At 45.3% G+C, this 15,494-nt stretch overlaps 1 protein-coding gene and 1 pseudogene across 5 annotated transcripts in view; one reads left to right on the top strand and one right to left on the bottom strand.

Moving 5' to 3' along the window:
- The window catches only part of Prmt7 (protein arginine methyltransferase 7), a 35,083-nt gene extending 21,223 nt beyond the window's left edge, over positions 1 to 13,860 (top strand). For 3 of the 5 annotated variants that reach the window (XM_077793200.1, XM_077793198.1, XM_077793202.1), the window contains exons 9-18: positions 2,719 to 2,846; positions 3,253 to 3,388; positions 4,336 to 4,419; positions 4,870 to 4,917; positions 5,712 to 5,801; positions 8,951 to 9,112; positions 10,201 to 10,275; positions 12,367 to 12,527; positions 13,325 to 13,421; positions 13,641 to 13,860. In XM_077793200.1, the coding sequence (XP_077649326.1) occupies positions 2,719 to 2,846; positions 3,253 to 3,388; positions 4,336 to 4,419; positions 4,870 to 4,917; positions 5,712 to 5,801; positions 8,951 to 9,112; positions 10,201 to 10,275; positions 12,367 to 12,527; positions 13,325 to 13,421; positions 13,641 to 13,814 (1,155 nt within the window). In that variant the 3' untranslated portion in view covers positions 13,815 to 13,860. The remainder of the gene's footprint in view (positions 1 to 2,718; positions 2,847 to 3,252; positions 3,389 to 4,335; positions 4,420 to 4,869; positions 4,918 to 5,711; positions 5,802 to 8,950; positions 9,113 to 10,200; positions 10,276 to 12,366; positions 12,528 to 13,324; positions 13,422 to 13,640) is intronic. The other 2 variants (XM_077793203.1, XM_077793199.1) reach the window with 2 other exon arrangements.
- LOC113193758 (U2 spliceosomal RNA) lies at positions 7,032 to 7,192 on the bottom strand (annotated as a pseudogene).
- Positions 13,861 to 15,494: the final 1,634 nt, after the last annotated feature.

A 15,494-nucleotide genomic window follows, 5' to 3' on the forward strand; every position in this document is an offset into this window, starting at 1 on the left:
GGGCTAGGCAGTAGCTCAGTGGTAGAGTGCCCCTGAGTTTAATCCCTAGTACTGCAAAAAAAAAAAAAAAAAAAAAGTAGAATGGTGTATGATATGCCAGCATTGGATATGAGTGTACATGTGGTGAACATAAGGATATCTTTGGAAGAATTCACAGAAATTGGTAACAGTTGTTGTTCCTGAGTGGTGGCTCCTGGAGGTTAGGTGAGGAAAAGAAACATTTTTTTATCATATATCCTTGTATCATTTGAATTGTCTCATGTGCATGAAATGTCTACCCTGCCCACACACTCAACAGAAAATAAACAGTGAAAGGTGTTTTAGGGCCAAGATATAAAACTTTCTCTCTTCCTTTGAGCATCTCAGGCACCATCTTTTTGGTGTTACTACTTTTTTTTTTTTTTAAAGGGGGAGAGAGAGAGAGAATTTTAATATTTATTTTTTAGTTTTTGGCGGACACAACATCTTTGTTGGTTTGTGGTGCTGAGGATCGAACCTGGGCCGCACGCATGCCAGACGAGCGCACTACCGCTTGAGCCACATCCCCAGCCTCTACTACTGACTTTTGTTCCAACTTTCCTCAGTAGCCTTAGTCCTCTGTTGGCTAAGTGCCCACACATGCGCACATCTGTGTAGGCGGAGGGGGGCTGGTCAGAATTCAATCTTAGAATGTTAAAACTTTATTTGCATATCCTTAGATTGTTATTGTGTATTTTCTCTTTTAATCTACATATAAGATATGCTAAGTAACCACAGCAATACATAGACTCTGAAAGTTCAGGAACAGGCTTAGTTCCTTGTGTCCAGGAAGCAGTGATGTGATTCTAGTCCTTAGTTCTTCAGACTATGAATCTTGTGTCCTTTCTCTTAAGAGTGGTAACTTTTCAATTGTCTGGAATTTGAAAGCTGCTAATGAATTTCCCTCATGAATTCATGAGACTGCTTTAATCCCATTTAGCCTGTTGTACCTTGGAACAGAGGTTTTGCTACCAGCTTTTTAGCATTAGGATCTGGGGGACTCCCTGTGTGGAGAATGTGGGAAGGACAGGTGATAGGGAAGCACCCTAAGAGCCATAAGGGGTAAGGAAGGCTTCTCCTGTCATCAGGAATGAATGACAGGTTTAAGAACTTGTTTTATTTTTTTTTCCTTGTTATTATTGTAGTTTTTCCAGAACATACCTGGTTGAATTTTCATTTTCCAGCCTGTATGTTCAACAGAGATCTTAGATTTTGTTAAATTTGTTAAATTTTTGTTAAGTTTGTTAAATTTGTTAAATTCAAGTCTAGATGGGGTGGGATATGTCCCTGAGAAGTGGGACAAGCCTCAGGCTTCATTTGCTGATGATTAAGCCATGTCCTAGGAGTCTCACAGCATGAAATTTTTCCTAGTTCCTAAGGATGACAGAATGGACAGGCATCATCATGGTGGAGCCAAGCATCCAGTTTTTAGGGAGTTCGTTTTTTTTTTTTTTTTAAACAACGCTATTGCATTCGTTTTTGAAAAGAGATTATAAATCTGATTTTATAAATAAAAGTCCACTTGTGATCCCAAAATAATTACCTTTTTTGATCTCTTTCCAAATGTGGATATTTGTTGATGCTTAAGCTATCTGTGTTATAGCCATGTACATTGACACATCTGTAATCCCAGTGACTCAGGAGACCGAGGCAGGAGGATTGCAAGTCTGAGGGTAGCCTTAACAACTCAGTAAAAACCTGTTTTAAAATTAAAAAGCCTCAGGCAGTAGCAGAGCACCTGCTTAGCATGCACGAGTAAGTTGCAGAATTTAACATTTTACTGTTAAATACCTCAACATAGATCTCCTAAGAATAAAATCTTCAACAGAAGCAAAATACCATTATTGCTCTTAAGAAAACTAATAGTAGCCAGGAACAATGATGCACACCTATAATCCCAGCAGCTTGGGCCGCTGAAACAGGAGGATAACGAGTTCAAAGCCAGCCTCAGCAAAAGGGAAGCACTAAGCAACTCAGTGAGACCTGCTTCTAAATAAAATACAAAATAGGGCTGGGGATATGGCTCAGTGGTTGAGAGCCCCTGAGTTCAAACCCCAGTACCACCCAGAAAAGAAAACTAATAGTAATTCCTTGATAACTTCTAATATGTATGATTCAAAATAAATTTTCCTTGTCACCAAATATCTTCAGTAGTTTTTGTTTTTTCCCAATCCAGGATCCAGTTAGGTTTTATGTAATACATTTGACCTTTTTTGGGTTTTGAAGTCACTTAGAAGACAAAGGAAATTGTGAGTATGTTAAACCCTGTAGAATAGAAATGCCATGGGACTTTTCAGGGCAGGGTCTGTTACATACCAATAGGTAAAACCTTGTTTGGGAGTCAGGAAATTTTTCCCTCAAATAAAATATGACATAGCCCAGCAGATTAAAGAGAACACTGACACTACTCTGTGGGTAGGGACTGAAATCTGTACTTTTCTTTTCTCCTGAGCCACTCTGGAGACTACTACCCATGGCCACGTTGTATCTTCCTAAAACCAGCAGGGTTGCAACAAGCTTTTGTGCCACTGGATTCTCTGATTTGAGAATTTTTTTCTTTATCTCTTTGGCCACAGTAGCCAGCTATAGTCTGTACCATGTCTCCCTGCAAACTGATATTTGGCCTGGCTTTTAGCCTCTGGATTAGAAGTGTTGCTTTTGTTGCAGCTTGGTGACAGCTGGCTCTGTTCCTTATTTCAGTGGCGGGATCATTGGATGCAATGTGTGTACTTCCTGCCACAAGAGGAACCTATTGTACAGGGCACAACCCACTGCCTGGTAGCCCACCATGATGACTACTGTGTATGGTACAGCCTTCAGAAGACCAGGTAGGCCTACAGGTTGTGGAGGTAGAGGACTGGGCTTGTAGACTGCATATTGATGTAAATTCCTCATGAAGAGACCCTATAGAGATGTGAGTGTGCAGCTTTGTTTCTAAACAGAATAAGAACAAAGGTTTGTGGCTGTGTCAGAGACCATTTGTGTATACTCAGAAGAGGCTTTCATGGTTTGCTGGACTCCATTTAATCCTATTTTATATAAAAAGTCTGCAATCAGAGGGCCCTGTAACCTCCAGTGCCTACTCAAGAGCCATTGTTCAGACTCATACCCTATAGAGAGACCCTTAGGGCCCAGGTCAAATTCCACTGGGCAGGTTCCTATGCCGTGCCTACTCGCTCTCTGGCATCTAGCAGGTTGTGTTCATCACCTGTCTCTGTTCATTTTCTGGTTTAGCCCTGAAGAAAATGGGAGAGTCCACCAAATGCGCCCTGTCTGTGACTGCCAAGCTCACCTGCTCTGGACTCGACCTCGATTTGGAGAGATCAATGATCAGGATAGAACTGATCAGTATGCCCAGGCATTGAGGACTGTGAGTGTCTGACCCTTTGGTTCCCATAGACTCCAGCATTCTGCTTATGATTTACTAATCTTGTTTTCTGTGTTCCCTCATCTGTAAGTGGCTTCTGCTGGCTCCATCTGGGGTGGGTACTAGAAAGCCAGAGAACTTACTCTGGACTTCCAAAGGACTTGGTGTCTGTTCCTGTGAGAGTTCCTCTGAGAACAACAACAAGTTCTCCCCAGCCCATATCTTTCCTGCTGAACACCTTTGCTTTTGTGGCTACCAGCCATCAGTGTGGGTGAACCCAGTGACATTAGCCACCCATCTTTCCATCTGTTGCTACTTTCTAAAATCTTCTAAAATGTGAATTTGTCCATGGAACTTCCTGTACTGAAAACCTATGTTGCTGCTGCCTATAGAGGGCACTTAGACTGGGGACCCCAGGTGGAGTTTAAAGGGGACCTCTTGGACCCCTTGAAGTTATATACAGAAATCCATGTGCATGGGTACACATGCATGCCTTTTTCAGTGAAAGAAAGGATCCAAGCTGTCCTAAATTCCTCAGCAAGGAATCTGATCTATAGAGGTACCTCTGCCTTTGGGGAGTCACTTGAGAACACATGGGTCAGATCGAGAAGAAACTTATCATTGAAGACTGGAGGTGACTTCCTGCAAGTGGGACAGGCCTTCAGTCAGGTCTGCTAGGTGGGTTGAGGAGCATCTTTCCAGGCAGTGGACACAAATGGGGAGATGTAAGCAAAAGTGGGGGCTGGTTACTGCATAGACCCTGTAGACAGACATGACAGCATGGGGACCCAAGAGGATCCAACTTAGCAGTGGGGAAAATGGAATGAAATCAATTTTATTATCAGACCTTGTACATGGGATTGGGAAAAGGGAAGCCTTTCTCTTATGTTGCCAGTAGGAATCTCCTAAAAAACTAAGAAAACTTTGTTCTCAGTGTTCTTTTCCTGCAGGTGCTGACCCCAGACAGTGTTTGCCTGTGTGTCAGTGATGGCAGTCTGCTCTCCATGCTGGCCTATTACCTCGGGGCAGAGCAGGTACTGGACATGTGTCTTTCTCTTGGCTTCCTAAGGTTGAATCTTTCCTCTTTCTCTTTTTAATTTCATTTATTTTTATTTACTTTTCTTTTTTGTTTTGCTGTTTTTCATTATTAAAAGTTCATTGAGTTAGGGCATTGTGTGATTCCTATACACAATTCTGTAATCAAAGCTCTTTGCAAGTGCAGGTGTGTAGAGTGTGGTTGGTTTAGGAGCCGGGGGATTTTCCTGCAAGTCAGGCTGTAACAACTGCCATGAAAATGCAGCTCAGAGTTCTGAGTTGGCCACCTTGCCAGGGTCAGTGCCCAAAGTAGGTGCTGTCCCAGGTAGGTGGTCAATACAGAGTTATTTGAGTGAGGTCTTCTTCCCTGGAATAGTTTTGTCATTTTTTTATCCTGGATTTCCTCCTCTGCTAGTGCATCTCTGGTAACTCATAGCTGTTCTCTCTAGGTATTTACAATTGAGAGTTCAGCAGCTTCCCATAAACTGATGAAAAAAGTAAGTTATGATTGTTGTTACTGAATTAACAAGGGGACCTTTGGGGTTTTCTTTCCTGAGTATTGGATGGGTCTTTACAGCAACATTGGTACCAAAGAGATGAGAGAGAAGTAGTTGCTGCATTGAGAGCCTTTTTTTGTGTGTGGCCAGAGAGCTGGCCTGGACATTTTCTGAGATTAGCATCAAAGTAGAAGCAAACATTTGGACTCTGCTTTGGGGTTTGTGGATGAAGAAGTTTAGGCTTTTTTCCTCACTTCACATAAAACTAAGAAAACTAAAATCCCTTCAGCTCTACAACGGAGTGATTTGTGCTCAGGGAGTAACTGCCTTCACCTTGACTAGAGATGCCATTTCTCTCCCTGGCAGTGATTGATTTCCTTTCCAAAGGATAACCTGCCTCCACCAGAACTGCAAGCCTGTTGCTGGATCCTGCCATGTGCCTATAAGAAAAATGTCTGTTGCTAGCACAGAATTTGCTCATGACCTCATCCTTGGTCTGTAGGAGGCCTCTTGAGAGGGCCTCACAAAATAGATAAAAGAGTTGTCCTCCAGAGACATTTGGCCAGAAAACTCAAAGCAGAGAAGACAACTTGAAGAAGTGTTTTTTTGTTTTTAATTTTTGCCATGCTGGGGATTGAACCCAGGGCCTCACACCAGGCAAGTGCTGTACCACTGAGCTACACCCCAGACTGAGTTTTTTTGTTGTTGTTGTCGTTGTTTTCTTTTTTCTTTTCCTGGACCAAAATAGTATTTATATTTATTTTCTTTCTAATTATATTTGTTTTCTTTCTAAGATCTTCAAGGCTAACCACTTGGAAAATAAAATTAATATCATTGAGAAACGGCCTGAGTTACTAACGACTGCAAACTTGGAGGGTAAGAAGGTGAGGAACAGGAACTGCGGTCACACTTGGGCCCTGTTAGGTTGGATAGCACAACACTGAGGTAGCTTCAGCTCTACCCTGTCCTGTGGGCCTCATGGTGTCCCCCATGTAGCTTACCAGCTGAGAAGGGCATGGTGGGTATTTGTACAGAGGCCCCACAAGTACACAACTGCACTACTCAGGTGAGGACAGTGCAGCCTGCAGGGGTTAAAGGAGCAGAGTGTTCCCTCTCTCTTTCTCTTGATAGCACTCTCTTCTTCCCTTCTTCTTGCTCCTGTCCTCCCACTGTAGTTCTTCTAGCTCCTGGAGCTGCTACCACCAGCAGTCTCAGGGTTACTAAATATGGTCTGTCTTTAGGCTGTGGCCCTTGGGCCCATGTTACCGGGTGGACCTCCTGTTTACTTTTAAGAGACCACTTGTCCCAGTTTTTCTTTGCTCTTACCTTCTGGCTGCTCATTCTTAGTCTCCTTCATGGTTATCTCTCTTCACTTTGATCCTCACTTCATGCTCTTTTCCATACTCAGTCTGTCCCTTTATCCCTTCTTGCCCCCTCTGCTGTATCTCTTCTCCAGGTAATGACGTCCTTTCCCATATGTGAACCCAGTAATCCTGAAAGTCAGTCTTCACTGTGGGTAGGCTCTTTATCTTTTTTGGATTCAAATCTCTTGTGTCTTGACTGCCAACCCACAAGCTTTCCTTGAATATCCCGTAAGCTGAATTCATCCAAAGCATAACCTATCATCCTTTGTCTTTTCTGCCAACCTTTCTTTTTGATAACAGCTTTATTGAGATGTAATTGACATACTATAAAACTAACCCATTTTGAAGTATACAGTTTAATGGTTTTTAGTAAATGTGGAGAGTTTATACAGCTGTCACCCAATCCAGTTTTAGAACATTTCTCCCCAGATCCTCTGGATCCTGTTGGGATTACAGGTGTACGCCACCACACCTAGCTAAAAATTATGTTCAATTTTTTTAAGAAACTGATAAAGCTGTTGTCTAAAGTGGCTACACCATGTGTTCCCCTTAGTGTCTTCACCAATACTTGGTATTATTTCTTTTTTAGTATAATCATTTTAATGGGTGTGCAGTGACAGTGCAATTTTAATTTATCTTTTCATGTGTTTATTAGCTGTTTATATATTTGGTGAAATTCTGTTCATGTTTCTTGCCCATTTTACTATCATGCCTTTTTATTTCTTGTTTCATATTTTTTAATATCCCTGAAGAGGATGCACTGTTTGTGGAGGTGCTGCAATACCAGGTTGATGTGTGGTGTAGACAGAGCAAGATCCTATTTCATCTCCCTGCTCCAAAAATCCATTTAATATATTGTCCTATAAGAACAGATACTACACTTGATCTTAGCTGAAAGGCTAAGAAGCGATCATCATGCCTTTTTAAAAATAATAGTTTTATTGAGATATAATTCACTTGCTATATAGTTAGTTCACAGTGTGCAATTCATTGATTTCAGTATATTCTTAAGGTTGTGGAACTATCACCACATCAACTTTAAAATATTTTTGTACCCTAAAAGACTCTGTTCCCATTATTGGTCATTCCTCATTTGCCCCCAATCTTCCCAGCACTAGGCAACTACTTTCCCATGAATGTGCCACTTATACATTTCATGTAAATGGAATCATACAGTATAAAAGATCATCCATGTTCTGGCAGGGGCTGTAGCTCAGTGGCAGAGCGCTTGCATAACGTGTGAGGGACTGGGTTCGAGCTTTAGTACCACATAAAAATAAACAAAGGCATTCTGTCCATCTATAACAACATACTCAGGCACACAAAAATAAAATAAAATAAAATAAAAAAGATCATCCATGTTGTACCTAAATATGAATCTCATCTTTTTGTTGCTGAGTAAGCTACTATTATATGGATATACCACATTTTATTTATCCATTTATCAGTTAATAGACATTAGTGCTGTTTGTACTTTTTGGCTGTTGTGACTAGTGCTGCTATGAATATTCAGATACAAATTGCCCTTTCTTCCCCTGTAGATGAGGGTTTAGAAGATAATTAAATACGTAAACCATTTGTGTGACACACTAGCCAGATTACATGTCCTTACCGAATCAAAGTGATGAGAGCAGGCATTTATGCCTTTTTTCTTGCTGTTGGGTGCAGAGGAAAGAGGCAGTCAGGTACCCAGGGCCAACCCTGTTCTGGTATCAGTGTTTGCTGCTGAGTGTAACCTGATGCCTGTTCAGAGGGCCCCCAACCTGGAGAGTCTCATTGGCCTCTGCACATGCTGCTTCTCCCTTTCTGCACACCTGCCTCCTGACCTGGATATTGCAACACCCACCCAAGTCACCTCCTGTCCTCAGCTCCACCTACAGACCTCTCCCCATAATACTTTATGCTCCCCAGAAGGATCTTTTAAAATACAGTCCTTATTTCAAATTCCTGGTTAAAACTTTTGGTGATCCCTCATGCCTCTGGGGCAAGTTCTGGGCCCCCTTAACTGGTCATCAATTGCCTCTGGGTGATCTGTCTTCTGTCCATGTCTCGGGGCCCCCCCCCTTACCATCCTGCCATCTATCCTTTCCTGAGGAGCTCCTTGAAGGCCTTGTTACCACTTGGGCTCTTGCTTGGCCTCTGCCTCTCCCTTTGCCTGGAATCTCTCTCCCCTTCCTTGATTTTCTGACTCCCGGTCATGCATTTGTTTGTTTACTCAGCAAATGTTTACTGAACATCTGCTCCTGCCAGGCCTCGTGCAGTGGATCTCATGTGATACTTGAACCTAGTGGAGGCAGCAGAGTTCAAGCAGCACTGATCAACTGTGGTACAGCTTTGAGTGAGGATTGGCAGGATGCCATTCTGGAAGCTCTTTCTCATGCTATTACCTCTGAAGCCCCTGTATGTACCTACCGCTTCCTTGCTTTTGTCAGATGCAGACAGTATCCACCTTGTCTCCATCACTCTCTACTCTGGGCTCCTGAGGGCAGGACTCACATATCTTTCTCATATTTGTGTCTTCAGGGCAGGTACAGACCTGGTGTAGCTATTCATTGACTGAGTGAATGAATGAACAGCCCATTACTTCCAAGTTTCTGTGAAACTGGTGACCTGCCCTTTACTTGTTAGCACTTTTGATACCAGGGACCTGCTTCTGCTCTGTTTCCCAGGTCTCCCTCCTTCTGGGTGAGCCCTTCTTCACCACCAGCCTGCTGCCGTGGCACAACCTGTACTTCTGGTATGTCCGGACCGCTGTGGACCAGCACCTAAAGCCTGGTGCTGTGGTGATGCCCCAGGCTGCCTCACTGCACGCTATGGTCGTGGAGTTCAGGGTAGGCAACCCAGAGAGCTTTGCAAAAAAACAAAAGCAGAAGGGTGGCGAATCTGATTTTTTGCAGAGACCTTGGGTGCAGATGGAACAACTTAGGCCTTGATGACTTGGGCTTTTCTTTTCATATCAGTGCACCACAGGGCTGAATAGGAGAAGCTTGCCATTTTAGAAAGCAGTAATTTGACATATGAAATGGAAATGGCTGTGTGTTGTCATTTCACAATTGTGGCTTATCAGAATAATTAAAAAATATAAATTAAGTGTTTCAGAAGACAAGCTGTGCTGCTTGCTCTGCTCTCATTAAGAGCGGAGGCTCGGTTGTTAAAGCATTCTGAGATGGGGAGTCAGCTTCTTTATGCAAGAAGAAATTGAAAAGCTTCATTTTAATTTTCTCATCAAAGCAGAACCACAGTCATAGTCATTTTGGGAAAGGCATTTTTTATTAAAAGGATTTTGAAATGCTTTTAACCTGAAATGTAGAATGAATAGCGTTTGATATTTCTTTCATAAGAATAGCTCTGTCTGTTGGTAGCTTTGTGGTCCATCACTTAATTTCTGGACATTTCTTCTGTATTTTTTACCTGATAAAATTTTCAGGTGAATTCTGGTTCTCATGGCCAAAGAAGAGCTATAGAGAAGGATGCATATCCCTAGGTTCTATGTACCAGGAAGCAGAGGACAGAGATGGAATATCAGAGTGGACCTTTTCCTTGCCATCATTCTTGTGTTTCGCTTACGGCACTGAGCCTTGGAGAATTGCTTTACTTGGAGAGTTAAAAAAAAAAAAAAATGCCAGGGTGGTCTGGACAGGAAGTGCCAAACTGTAGCCCGGTAGCTCTGACTGGTTGTTCCATAGAGGAAAGAATGTAGTATCATAGAAGTTTATAGATTCCCAGTCAAGTCTTAACTGAAACTGCCCTGGCTCTTTGGTCTCTTTGTCCCTTCAGGCTTGGGAAATCTGTCCCAAGTGTGCAGCAGGAACAGTAAGATTTGCCTCTGGTTTTGCTGGCCTCTTGACCCTTTTGTTCTTGTCATCACATTTCTCTGTGGCTCTGGTTAGCCATAGACAGGTCTATACTTTGCTCACAGGACCTGTGGCGGATCCGGAGCCCCTGTGGTGACTGTGAAGGCTTTGACGTGCACATCATGGATGACATGATTAAGGTAAGTATGGCACTGTCCAACTCATCCTTTCCACATGGCCTCAGTCCTGGCTTGGGTGGCAGAGGAGTGTGCAGAGAGCTTTTCTCTTTCGGGCAGAAGTCACATGTGCTGCCTGTTCTTGGCCCTGTGCTACAACCTCTGATTCAAAATCTTGGGCCAGGGTCTATATGTACATCACCACACCATTGAAACTGTTCCTACTAATGTCAACAGCTTGTTTCTGTTGGGGCAGCCTTCCTGCAAGGCAGTTGGGTAACTTGTGGCATTTTCATTTGGGGGTTACTTTCTAGGGGAGAGCGCTTGAGCATGGGGAGCATGTGCAAGGAGGTCCATCCTGCAGTGTTGTGAAGTGTAGCCCTGTGGTGTGTATGTTGTACTTTTGTACTTTCCCAGTGCAGTGTATAGTAGATGTTGGCAACACCCTGAATGTCCAACAGTGGTGGGTGACCACCAGGGTCTGTGTCCCCTACAACCCAAGGCAGTCATGACAACCACACTGGTATGTGTCTCTGTGAAGTTTGATCTGAAGAGTTGTGACATGTTTACACATCCACACAAGGATGTCATGGTCCTATTTTTATGATTAAAAAATTCACATTTACGTACAGGGAGAAGAAGGTGAAATAGTGGGCACTGCTGTGTTAGCTGTGCAATCAGAGAGTGGAGACCTTCCCCCCTTGTGCTTATCTTTCAGTTAACATTTTTGTATGTGAACATGGATTGCTGTATAAACATATTTTAAGCAAATAAATCCTGTGGGTATTTTCCATTTATATCTCACCTTCCCTTCCCTAGAAGTCTACTGATTATCCATGCTTCTAGAAATTTCATTTTTAATAAATCTCCTTTGTGCCAAGAAACTGCATGCATAATCTCTGGATCCCTCTGCTGTCTCTGGTTACTCCTGAGATTCCTTCCTAAGCACCCACCACCCTGCCTCATCTGAAGTGTCACATATTCTGTGTCTTGCTTTGGTCCCTGCTCCTGATTCTGCCTACCTGTGCTGTCCCCTGTCCCCTTTGTAGATGATAAGGCTCTGCCACTCTGGTGTCTGGTCAGTATCTGCCTCCCTCCCCACCTTCTCTGATTAGAATTTAACCTTTATTTTTTATTTATTTGTTTTTTATGTGGGGCTAAGGATCAAACCCAAGCCTCACCTATGCTAAGCAAGTGCTCTACCACTGAGCTGCAACTCCAGCCTAGTGTCTATGTCTCTCTCTTGCGTGCAGACCAGATAGCTGAGAGTGGCAGACATCTCCATTAGACTTGTACTGCCCCAGCCCCAGTGCATCTGCCCTTCTGCCTTCAGCCCAGCGCCTTCCAGTGCTCCTACCTAAGACCTGGCATCTCTTCAGGGACATCTTCCTTCCCAACTTGCAGTTGGTTGTTTGATTCCCAGGGAGCCTCCAATCCAGTTTTTTCCCCATACTGCTGTAGATTCTGTCAGGGCCCCTTTGGGCTACAGCCTCCTGCTGCTCCTGCTTCCTCTACCTGGAGCCCATGTAGATCCTGAAGCTGGCCATGTTCCTTCTCTGGGAAAGGCCTGTCCCCAAGCCCTCCAAAGTAACCTGGGGCTGCTCCTGCCTTCTTTCCCTGCTTGGTTCTTGTTCAGCCATCCCCTCTCCCACACCATTCCCACCCAGATGCCAATGCTTTCTCAGGCACTGGGCCTGCTTGCTTACGTGTTCATTTCTCCCCATCCCAGCCTCTGAGCCTCCTGTCAGTGATCTCACAGTTTTAGTGGTCAGTATCAGTGAACAGGTAAGTGTCTAAGCACCAGATGTTTCACCAACATAGACATTTGGTCCACAGAATAGCTCAAGAGTAGGCATTGTCCTCACAGGTAAAAGGGTAGAAAGTGAGGCTTAGAGAAGTGAAGTGAGCCAGCCAGTGAGTGGGCAGGGAAGGGAGAGCGAGAAGCCAACTGACCAGGTGCCTGGTGATGTTCTGTGAGAACATGCTGCTCCATGTGACTGCAGTTTTCCTCAGGGACTGGGCTGTAGAGTTGAGGGGGTCCCTGGCATGAATCCTGGAGAGTCCCTCTGGCTCTAAGCTCAGCTCTACCTGCCCTTCCCCATTTCCTTCTCTCAGTCTGCCCTGGATTTCCGAGAGAGCAAAGAGGCAGAGCCCCACCCGCTGTGGGAATACCCTTGCCGCAGCCTCTCAGAACCCCAGAGGCTCCTGACCTTTGATTTTCGGCAGCCCGTTCCCCAGCAGCCTGTGTGTGCTGAGGGCTCCATGGAGCTGAGGAGGTGAGTGGAGACTCTGGGAGGGTGTTGGGGTGGAGGAAGTAGGGGCTGCTTTCCCTCTAGCAGTTACTGCCCATATAGCAAAGTACAGCTTGCCTGGGAGACACTTCTGGCCCGTGGCATGTCCTCATCTCATCCTTGCCCTTCTTGCATGTATGGTGGGTCCCACAGCCTCAGGGAGGAGGACTCCAAGTGGGTCTTCCTCATACCCCTATCTGAGCTCCCCTGCACGATCAACTATAGAGAATGAGAGCTTGGTTGCTATGGTTACCCACTGGACTGTTTTCCTGAACTCTCCTGGGATTAAAGCAGGTTAGGATTGGTGAGAGCTGCTTGCTGTGAGCCTGAGAGACCCTACCCAGCTCCAGCTTCCTTCATGTAGAAGAGTGCCTCCTAATACTTGCGGAAGCCCTGAGACCAGAGCTCCCAGGGCTCTGTGCACCAGGTGACAGCACAGGCAGGCAGGACTGATGCCTGGCTGTCTTCCAGTGTATCTGGGAGGAGCCTGGCTCTATACCACTGGTCCTCTGCCTGTAGGGGCTGACCTGCAGCACACAGCTCTGCCCTGCTGTGATTCTGAGTGCTTGGCTAGGTGCAAGGAATGAAGGGGAATCTGAGCTGCGGCTGCTCTTGCTATGCTTTTTATGTGTGGCCTTTATTTAGGTGGGGTGTGGAGAGTTAGGAGCACCGAACTGGATGGGATGGGAATGGTAAAGACCAGGCATTTCAGGAAAGCAGAGGGGAGCCTGGCCTGTACTCCCCCATTTCTGTGTGACTCTCTGTTTGACCCATCACTACAGGCCTGGGAGAAGTCATGGGATTGTCCTATGGATGGAATACCACCTGACACCAGACAGCACTGTTAGCACTGGCCTTCTGGAGCCTGTCAAAGACAAGGTAGTGCCGTGTGCACCAAACTCAGAGTGTGCCGACCTCCCCTCGTGCTCTGGGTATTTCTGTTCTGTGTTCTTAAAGCCAGATAGCTACTCAGTGGTCACCTGGCCCCCTAAGCAGTTTTGGTTTTTTTCCCCACTGCAAGCTTCTGGGCTGGAGGCTGACCAGGAAGGTGGTTCTGGTGCCAGGGACCTTCTCCATCTCTTGATGCTCTTCCTACAGGGGAACTGTTGCTGGAACCCCCACTGCAAGCAGGCCGTGTACTTTCTCAGCCCCACACTGGATCCTAGAGTGCCACTGCTGGGCAGCCCTCGGGCAGTCACCTATACTGTGGAGTTTCACCCCAACACCGGAGATATCACCATGGAGTTCAAACTTACAGACATACCAGATTGACCCCTACTCGTTGAAATAAAGTGGTCTTAAGGCTGTGGGCTCTGAATGGGTTGTGGCTTTTGCGTGGAAGGGAGGTTGAAGGTGCTTGTCTACTTCAAGGGACCTGCTTGCCCTTGGCACAGAGGGGACATTGTCTGTTTTTGCAGCTTTGCGCTGCTGGCTTCCAGCTCCAGGCACAACAGGCAGTATGGGCCAGTATTTGAAGCCATGGAAAGGCCAGAGAAGCTACCCTGTTTGTGGTCCTGAGCACTCAGAAGGTTCTGGCGCAGTGATGTCTCCTGCCCTAACTACAATGGCATAGAGGCACAGGGCCCTCTTAGCCAGGCACTGCTCCTAGAGCAGCCTGCCTAGCCTATCTGCTTTCTGGGGTTTCCAGGTCCCTGCCCATCTGGCTTCACTAGGAGAGCCTTCAAGGGAGTGGAGATGCTGAGCTGAGCTGTGGCTGGGCTCCTGGGGCTTGAAGATCCTAGTGGAATCAAGGTTGAGAGGACTGGGTTCTGGCCCTTTCTGCACTGGGTAGTTACATGAAGTTATATCCATAGGTACCTGGGCATCTGGCTTCAGTACATATCGGCAGATGGCCTGCCAATCCCCAAGACCCATACCAGAGAAGAGACTGTCTCAGAGCAGTTCCCGAAGGGCAGCCCTGGGAAATCAGCCATCAGGAAGTGCAGCCCTTTCCCATGTGCCCCTTTGTATCTATTGGAATGCCTCTGCCACCCCCTCAAAAGTGGAGCAGATGGAGTGTGTGTGGTACAGATCACCCCAGCTCTGCTTCAGCAGGGACAGCCAGCAGTGCCTGCAGAGGCTTTCCTCACACACTCAGCATGCCCTTTAGCTCTTGACCTTTAGTTCTCAAAGAAAGTGGGAGACATCCAAGAGAACTCAGATGACCTGGGGACCTGGCATTTGGAAGCAGACTTGAGTTGTGTCCCCATAGTCATCTCTCCTTGCCCCAGGCTGCCCAATCCCCAGGTCTGGAGCCTGCAGGGTCTGCTTCAGCTTGTCACTCAAATAAGCACAGAACACCAGCCTTGAGCCTCACAGTTTTATTTTCTCCTCATTCTCCATCCTTCCTTTCAGCACCATAAAGGAAAAAAACCACCTCTCTTTTCAAAATATTTTATCAGGTGTAAAGATTGTTTTTCTTCTAGGGAAGAATCATCTGGATATATAGTTGATAATGTTTTTACCAAAACCTTAGGTGTCTTACCATATAAAACCCCTAATGTCCCATGAGGATACAATACAGAAAAAAATACAGAAATTAAAAAAGTTTTTTTTTCTTCTTTTTAAAACAGTATTTCTAAATCTCAGCAAGTTAATACAATAGTTAAAAAGCATCAAGGTTAATATTCATACCTAAAACTCAAGGTGGTTTTGGACAAATGAAAATGAACATTTCCTTCCTAAGCTGTTCCCACCTGCCTCATAGCTTCCCTTGAGATCTGGGTGACCCCTGTGACCACCTCCTCCCAGGCCTTAGATGCCACAGAATCTGAGATCTTGGCAATATTTTGTTTCTTTTTTAAAAAAATCGAAGTGGAAAAGCCTGGCTGTCACAAGCCCTGAGAGACCACAGGCACTCTGCCATGAAATGGCTGGCAGGTGGTCTGAGCTTCAGCACTGAGGGAGGTATGAGGGGATCAGGGAGGCAGGATGTCCCTCCTCTGGATGTCA

This window comes from Urocitellus parryii, chromosome 15 (assembly GCF_045843805.1).
Source record: "Urocitellus parryii isolate mUroPar1 chromosome 15, mUroPar1.hap1, whole genome shotgun sequence".
Taxonomy (NCBI): domain Eukaryota; kingdom Metazoa; phylum Chordata; class Mammalia; order Rodentia; family Sciuridae; genus Urocitellus; species Urocitellus parryii.